Genomic DNA, 9,235 nt, shown 5'->3' with positions numbered 1-9,235 from the left:
ATGTAGGGCTTTGAAACTCAGTAAATTAATCATAAATAAATAAAAAATGATGACTTATATTTTAATTATTACGTAGATTCTAATAATTAAAAATAATAATTTCTGATATGACTTTAGATACATGTTTAAATAACAAAATAAAATACAGATAGTGTAGAAAAAGTAGGGCATTTCCATGTAAACGCTGGACATTCCCATGGTAATCGGGCCGTGACATCGGTGCCGGGGGCAGGCAGCTGACATCACCAGATGACAGCTGCCCGCCCACCTCCTCCCGAGGGTGCAGGCAAATCTAAGTGACCTGAGAGTCAATTAGATATGTACGCATGTTCCACTTCATTTGATGATCGGTGACCATCGCATGGATGTTTATGTTAATCATCCGTTTGCAGGCCCTGTGTGCAAACACACGCTGTGAGGAGGAGGCCAGCGTACCACCATTTGCAGGACACGTTCTGGTTGACTCTCCAGGGTGCGAATTCGCATCCGAGTGAATCAACCAGAATAGTCCCCTATATTCAGAGAGTCTTCAACTACCATAAATATGTTAATTGCATGGGTGTCACCTTTTTATCATTTACACTGTAACTGATATCATTTCTGAAAAAATTGGAATATATATAGGTTGAGTAGATGTAATGTTTCAAGTGTAACAGAACCAACTGTATTAACATAATTTGCACACTCTTTAAAGGCCCCCATACACTAGTCCAACTTATCCTAAGGACAAGTTGGACCAGTTTGCCCTTGAGAGCCCCCTGGCAGCTCCCCAGGAGGCTCGCTTACCGTTTGGCACTCGATATGCTCTTTTTACATGCAATAAATCGCATGCGATTTACTGTATATAATCCAAGGGAGCTGCTGCAGCAGCGGGGGCAGGCAGCAGGGTCCAGGCAGTGGGGTAGGGCAGCAGCGTCCAGGCAGCAGTGGCCGGAAGCTTGTAGCGCTATTTGCTGGGCGGCGGGATGGAAATCGCTTCTGAATTTGAAAACATATTTAGAAAAGACTGGCCAAATTCTCGTAGTCAATCAGCACCCAGCAGGGCTTCCCACCCCGCCGCCTGGCAAGTAGCGCTATAAGCTTGCAGCTGCCACTGCCCAGACCCCTCTGCTGCACACAGGTGTGTGCCAGCAATGCTTCATCGCTGACACACACCTACGGATTGGCAGGGCCGGCAACAGAAATCTTGGGGCCCCATAAATTGATATTTCCCCCTGCAGTCAGCCGCCCGGCACTCGATTGCTGTGGGCGGTTGACACATAACACCCACCCTCCTACCCCCCCAACAAGAATACTTGCACTGCAGACTCGGGAGGAGAAGCTTCCTGGGGATGCCTGTCAGAACACGCAGCTCCCAGCCGCCGCGTGCTTACACACACTGACATGAGCCCGTGCTGCTGCGGCACTCATGTCAGTGTGTATAAGCGGCGGCCAGAAGCTGCGTGTTCTAACAGGCATCCCCAGGAAGCTTCCCCTCCCGACTCTGCAGTGCCGCAGCCGCAAATATTCTTGTTGGGGGGGGGTTATGTGTCAGCCGCCCACAGGAATCGGGTAACGGGCGGCTGACTGCAGGGATGAGTGGCTGACTCTGGGGCCCCTCCGATGGACGGGGCCCGGGTCAGCTGTCCCCTTTGACCCCCCCCCCCCCTGTCGCCGGGCCTGCGGATTGGACCAATACATCGTGGGTGCTAAAAAGCACCCAGGATGTGCCACTGATGGGTCCGATCTGATAGATTTAATGTCAAACACATCCGATTTAGGCTGATTTTTCAGCCCTATCCGTTTGGATTGGGCGAAATTGGCCCATATCAGACAAGTGCATGGGCGCCTTAAATGTAGTTAAGACTGCTTCTACAAGGTGTTATTAAGGTGTATATGTACAGTATGTAGTAAATTATTGTCTGATTTTTATATGTAGTTGTAATTTTATTTGTAATAAATTAAGTTTACATATGATATTGATTAGTGATATGAATTTCCAAATATATCCACTTTTCATAAAGTAAAGCATATGTAAAAATACCAAGTGAATTCATTGTTTTTATTGGTGCTGTAGAATTTATGGCAGAGCAATATTTAACCTTTGGTTTATTTTGCACAGAAAATATTATAATCCTGCTGAATTACTGTAAATACTGTATGGTCATAAAATAGTTTCCACTCATTTTTTTTCCAAACAAATACAAATCTGATCCCTGAACAAGAGTATGAAATACATAATTAATGTCATGAAAAAAATATAATTAGTGTCAGTATAACAAGTATATGTTTATTGCCAAAATACTGCAGATCTGTTCATGAGACAAATAAAAACATTGCTTCTTATAAGAATTACAGGCTTTGCAGGAATGTCCAATTATTTGTAATAATAATGGATTCTAGCATTGTGCTTCCATATTGCATGCATGCTTAACTAAAGACACATTTGTCATAACAAACAAAAAAAGTGCTATAAGTTGTCATATTTTAACTTTAAATACAAAGGAGGAAACAAATGAAATGATTTGGTAATAACAAAATAATATACGTCCCAAAATATTTATTAAACACTGTACAGAACAAAATATTGCACTTGAAATCAGACCATAAATATGTACAAAAAGTATTTTACAAACTTTAATTCTTAATTTATAAATCTCTAATAACAATAAAGACCCACTATTGATTAAAAAAGACAAATGTACTGGAATATTTGGATACAGTAGTTCTTGTCTAACATTCAGTGATACAAGCCATGTGAAAGGCAGGTTTTTCTTATTAAAAAAAAAAGTGGTTTGATTGGCAACTAATATCCCTTTCACATCGCAATTTTAAAACGGTATATTGCCGTTTTTTTTTCCATTTTAAAAAGTTTAAGGCTGCAATGTGAAAGTGCCAGAGTTGATTTACCGGTTAAAGTTAACCGGTATTTCAACACGGTTAAAAAGCAGAGTCCTACACGTTTAAAGCCGTTTTTTTGGCAGTTTGAACAGCTCTATTTCAATGGCTTGAAACATGTCCCTTGGGGGTTAAACGGGTTGAATGTTTGAATGGTATTAAATGATTTTTAAAACGGTTTTCACCTGCAATGTGAAAGGTCTCAAGGCTCAGACCCGTTTTAAAGTCCCATTTAAGAATACCGTGTCATTACCCATTTCTGCAATGTGAAAGCAGTATAAATTTAGGGTTTGTGGAAATATCAAGGTGACGCTATGATCAGGAAGATTCGTAACTTTACTAAGAACTAAACTGAATCCCAAACCAAAGACAGCAGGATTGAGGAACTTTAATGGGTCATTAAACCTTAAATGTAGGTCTCGTTATAGAACAGAATTGATGGTAACATAACAAGTATATAAGTAAAAGTTTTGGTAAGTGTCTGTAGTAAGCCATTAGAGTGGGAAAGAATAATCTATGTACAGCAGATTTCATGATGGGTAGCATTGAAGTACCAATTAAAGGCCCATTAGACCAATTAAAGAAAATGGCTCTATTACAGGAGGAAATGCCCAGGAAAGAGGTGTTGTATTTTAGATAGTGACCTTTCACGCAACATGTTCCATATGTATGACTCCCATCACCTGTTTCTGACAACCCATTGCCATTGACCAACAACAAAAAAATAATTTGGAGGCCATTGATGAAAGGCATAAATGGGCATTTGTACATTCTTGTTGCTTTTGTCTCAAAGACCAGACTTTGATGCATATTAAAGTGTGTCTATAAAGGTACAGAGGGTAACTCTGCGTATGGCACCAATTGAAGTCCTATGGAGCCCAAAAATTATCACCGAATGACTGCAGACATTAGGCCTGATTCATAGATGACTGTAACGCCAATCCTGCACAATGTGGAGTTATTTTCCACTGCGCAGGCATACAAGCTGCATTGCACATGTGCAGGGATGGACCCACAGCACTGGTCACAGGCAGTGTGGATTTATTTGCAAAGTGAGTGACAGAGCATTTGTGAAAGGTGACAAGCGCAGGGATGTCGCTCCACTTCAGGGGACTGTCACCAATTTACCGTTGGACACATAATAGTTAGAGCTTCTTGCTTCTGATGGTCATGTTGCATGATCACCAGGGTCCACCCAGAAGGATGATTATTGATCTGATGTCTGCATCTTCGTACACAAGCAAACAGCTTCTCAATGCATAATCCACATAGCACTGCATAGGCAAATTGTACTAAAGTGCAGCTGCAATGGCATCTGCATACATCTGTGAATCAGGCCCACAGACCATAGTGATCTTCAGACCATATTTTCTGTCAGTCTTGTTCAATATCGCATCAAACTTGGTCAGGATTTGGGCCTACTTTAGGCAGCACCTTGTAGCTACATTTGTCCTACAGATCCATACCTCCCAACATTACCATTTCCTGGAGGGAAAAAATACTCTGCTCCTGTACAGTACTCTTAATTTAGAAGCGCTATCACCATTCTCATGAATAATCTAATTACACACAGGTAACGGCAAGCATATATTAAGAGGAAAGCCAGAGCATTTTGTCTCTCCTGGAAAGGGTCATGTTGGGAGGTATGGCACCATACTGCGGCTGCAAAAACAGGGGGGGGGGTTCACTTTTTTTTATCACCCGTATCATTTTATATGAGGTGAAATAATGCTTTCATGCAAAAATGCACAGGTACTGCAAAAAATGCGGACCTACTGTAATATATATATATATATCGTAGCAAGGCACTTATGCCTCAGGCAATCCCCAATAAGTGCTTCCTAAGCGTTTCAGGTTTTATCTGACAGTATACACTATGCTTTTATTTGTGCAGTTTATGCTTTTTATTACATTGAATTGTATTTAAACTTGAGATATGGAAGGTGCACAATAAGTCCCATTAAATGTTATTGATGATAACCCTGCAGTCCTACTGCAGGGAGGAAGGGGCCGTTTGCCCCCAGGTACAGCTGATAATGTTCGTATAAGTTTACCTTTGACATTGTTTTGTGCAGTTTTAATAATAATACAATATGTTTGCGTGTACAGTAGGTGTAATCAGTAAAGAATACCCCAAAACCGGCCTAAACCTTTCCAGCTGCTGGTGCCAACCCTTGTATCACTGGAAGAGCTACAACACGGGCTATATACCCATGCAACTGCAAGCTTCAATCTGTATATTCATTACTAGTTGCTATGGAACAAAAACACTACTAGGCGGCTAAGGAGACTGCCTGGGGTCACGAATCGGGATCCTGCCAATAGGTCAACATACAAAAGGTTGACATCATATTGTTGACATGCACAAGGCCAACATAGACAAAAGATCGACACAAGCAAAAGGTCAACATGGCTATCGTTGACGCATAAAAAGGTTGACATGAGTTTACTTATATTTTGCCCTCCACGTGGGCTCTGATTGGGAATGGTAAAGTGTGCCCAGCACAGCGGTAGCAGAGCGAGGCACCTCGTCTGTAGCATGGCGGGCCATGCCAGGGTACGCTGTACATATCATGAAATCTACAAATTGACACAAAAAACATGAAAAGTCATGTTGAACATTTCCATGCCGACCTTGTGCATGTTGACCATTTGGTACTATTGACTGTTGACCTAGACACAGCTGACCCTTTCTACCATAACCTCACAGATCACTGGGTTTTATGTGCAGAATGCCCCCATCATGTGCAACCTGGAATGAGAGCCAATGTACATTGGAAACATGATGTTAAGATGGCTTGCCACTCATACATAGGAAACAAATAGAAAAAATAGCATAGCCTAGACAGTATAGCAACGTTAACGGTCAATATGGATTGCATAGTTAGACATACTGTGTATATGTGTATATATATATATATATATATATATATATATATATATATATATATATATCTTTACTGGCACTGAATTACTTAACATGGAACATGGTCACAGCTAGCATTTACTTTAGCCTACTGAAATCTAATAGAAAAGGATGAGAGTCACGGTCCCTTTGGCAAATAAACAGTTCATTTTAAATACTGTATACTGCTGGTCAGCGCCTACCATTGCTGTAGGTTATGGCGCCAACTGATAGCATTAATACTGCTGTCTGCACACACACACACACACACACACACACACACACACATACATACACGCACAAACACACATAAGTATAACAGCACTACTGCATGTACATTTAATGTAGTGCTAGATTTAGCATATAGGTATATCTTGCATATGATGAATTATTGTACACCGCTATACAGGTAGTAAGGGATGTTGAGTGGGAGGCAGGGCTGTATACCCGCTGCCAAAAGTAATATATTTTTTAAAAAAAATTTTTAAACAAAATTCAACTTGTATTAGATTTGAAAAATGTTTGCATGGAGAATTAGACATTCTTACACACCTCATTATATTATACTGAACAACGTTTTTTTTTTCCGTTTTTTACAAAAAAATTATTTTTTTAAATGTACAAGTACACAATAACGAAAATGATATTTCTGATTTGCGCTGGTCACACTCATATTAACTAAGCCACAGCTAGAGAACTGCTGCATAGGTGAAACACTGCTCAGTAATTACAGCCCTGAATCCATACCTGCATGTTAATACTATGGACCTTCCCCGAGCCTTTGAATTCTGGTTATCCAGCTGATGACATATCATTGTTATAGCATCTCTCTATCCATCAAATTAACCTTTGATGTAGCGTCAAGTAACTTCTGTCCCTTTCTCATAACTATTCAATGGAAATCCCTCATTCTGCATAAACAAATGATCCCACAATTGTCTAGTATGCTATACTAGCAACAAATTTAGATAGGAAGAGAAAAATTTTAATGTTAGTTCATCTAAACAGAAATATAAATGAAACATGAATATGGCGCAAAGAGCCACACTGAATTTGTTCCCTTCTGAGGCTGGAACAGACTCAGCTATTTCCTGATTTGTGGGAAAAACATCTTAGCCAATCAAAATGATGCATCAGGTAATGCACAACTTTGCACGCTGACAAGAAAACTCCAGCATTTTATTTTTAATTTTTTTTTTTTTTTAGCAGCAGTTAGGATGTTCCATTGAATAAACCTTAAAATCTTAATATTAAACCTAAATGTACACACTTTATACAGTTTTTGGAGGCTCCTTCTCATCTCTTCAGTTTACCGCAGAGTACGGTTTTCAGGAAAAGTTATGCTCCATTACACGATTCACAACACCTCTGTTTGTAGAGCTCTACTAAGCACAGCTTAAGCTGTTTTACAAATGTACAGTAGTGAGTTGTGTCCTTGCATTCTCCTTCTGTAAAAATAAAAGATCTAATTAAAACCCAAAGCTGGAAAAAAGTACAAGTTGTAAGACATAACACTGTGTAAAAGTGTATCTATCACCTACTTATACCGGCGGCAGCCATTTTATGAGGTAAACCAACATTCTGGAGGATCGAGCCTATCAATTCTCTAGGAACCAGTGACTTCATTGAGGCCCTAGGCAGTTTTAGTATTTGTTCAGTCCACAAAATGGCTGCCTGGTCCACTGTGTGCGGGTTACAGCTACACTTTTGAATGAATTAATGTCTTATTACAAGCAGTGCACACAATTGGCAAATATACCCTTCTGTTACAGAGATTTCATTTTAATATCATTGATTGTGATAGCCAAATATTTGCATACTTCCACAGGACGTAGTATTGCAGTGCTGCCAAGTTGAGGGCCTCCGTTTCCACACACAGTATTGATCGGCCAAGACCTTTCCGTTCTTCCTATGTACACACTCTACTTTCCGAGACTGAAAGCCACTTCCACAGGCAGCGGTGCACGGTCTCCAGTTCCCTGTTTTCCAGTACACATCGCACATCTCTGAAGAACAGTTCCTTCTGGAAGCTGGCCTGAGGATTAAACATTCACAAAATATTACTTTCTCGGATGGAAATCTCAACTGTACCGAAACAGCACACATACACAGTATCAGTCCTTACTGGTAACTGTACTGCTCTAGGGTAGTTTTATATAACAAGTATTATACACTACATTATTAATCTGTAATGCTAAATAGAATAATGTGCTCACCTTCTCAATGGTACAACTATATCCTGGCTGCCAGCTGTCCAATTGGTGGCATAACTGAGTGGGTGGGAGACTGGTGGGCATTAAACTCTATTGAACAGAGGACTGTAACAGATGGCACAGTTCTATGGTTGAATTGTTCATTCTGCCACAAGGAAGTATGTCTTGTGAATAAGAGTGTTATGTTAGTACATGGTTGCATTTAATGTGCATAGAACTGTTGAGACATGAAGTGGAGTGTCAAGAGGAAGGTTTGAATCAAAGCACCTAGGCCTTTTAGTGTCTAAGGTATGGCAAATTGTACTGACCTAGGGGACGAATGGTTCTGACCATAACTGAGCTGGCCTACATTATTGGAAGAAATAGGGGGCAGGTGACTGTACAGTCCAGTAGGTTCAAATTGGTTAACCACCCTACAACCAAGGCTATGCTTAAGATTCCATGGGTTGGAAGTACACGTGAAGCTGCCTAATTGGGTCCAACTTAAGTTTCCATTTGGCAGCCTAGGCAAACGTCTTTTATGTTGTGCAAAATGCTGTAAATGGCACGCAACTGCCTTGGGCAGAAGGTTATTGATCAGGTTGTAACATTGTTCACATCGTGAAAATCGTGGGTGTGAGGTGGGTAGTGAACTGTGTGTCATGGCCCAAAGTTGTCATGTTATTCACTGGTATGTAAAGATGAGCATGAGGCTGTGACTGGCATGAGGCAGTTGTGCAGGGCACAGGGTTGTATGTGTTGGGCATGGGTCTACTACAGCCAACATTTACAGCATGGAACCAGTTAGATATTTTGTTGCAGTTGTAGACACAGCACACTGGCATGGGGCTGGTGCAGATGAAATCAGTGTTTGCATGTCTGAAAAAGCAGGTGCCCACACAGTGGCATAACTACAGAGGGTGCAGGGAATGCAACTGCTATGGGACCCGGGAGCTTGAGGGAGCCCAAGGGCCCAGCAGGCTATCCCCTGCACCCTCTTAATTTGTTTTACAGTTTTTGCTCTTTAAATAGTACAGTGCGGGTTGCAGCAGGCAGTGGCTGTGCCGGTGTCTTGTGTCACCCTTCAGTGGAAGTGGGAGTGGGAGCAGGGCACCAGATGCCGCACAAGCTTTAAAATATCTTGCTATGGGGCCCACAGAGTTCTAGTTATGCCCCTGTGCCCACATATGCACCATTTCAGTGATCAGTGCACACACATCTGAGATAGGAGTGTAAGGGGCATGCTAATGTATGTGTAGTA

At 41.2% G+C, this 9,235-nt stretch overlaps 1 protein-coding gene across 2 annotated transcripts in view; it reads right to left on the bottom strand.

Annotated features, from left to right (window-relative positions):
• Positions 1-2,247: 2,247 nt before the first annotated feature.
• The window catches only part of ADAMTSL3 (ADAMTS like 3), a 449,068-nt gene continuing 442,080 nt past the window's right edge, over positions 2,248-9,235 (bottom strand). For both annotated transcript variants that reach the window (XM_083184018.1, XM_083184017.1), the window contains exons 30-31: positions 7,603-7,817; positions 2,248-7,230 (exon numbers count right to left, since the gene is read on the bottom strand). In XM_083184018.1, coding sequence (XP_083040144.1) covers positions 7,121-7,230; positions 7,603-7,817 — 325 coding nt within the window. In that variant the 3' untranslated portion in view covers positions 2,248-7,120. The remainder of the gene's footprint in view (positions 7,231-7,602; positions 7,818-9,235) is intronic.

The sequence above is a fragment of the Crinia signifera genome, chromosome 4 (genome assembly GCF_055691185.1).
Source record: "Crinia signifera chromosome 4, ASM5569118v1, whole genome shotgun sequence".
In the NCBI taxonomy this organism is placed as follows: Eukaryota; Metazoa; Chordata; class Amphibia; order Anura; family Myobatrachidae; genus Crinia; species Crinia signifera.
Note: the sequence above shows the minus strand (reverse complement) of the source record. Positions and strands in the feature narration are given on the sequence as shown.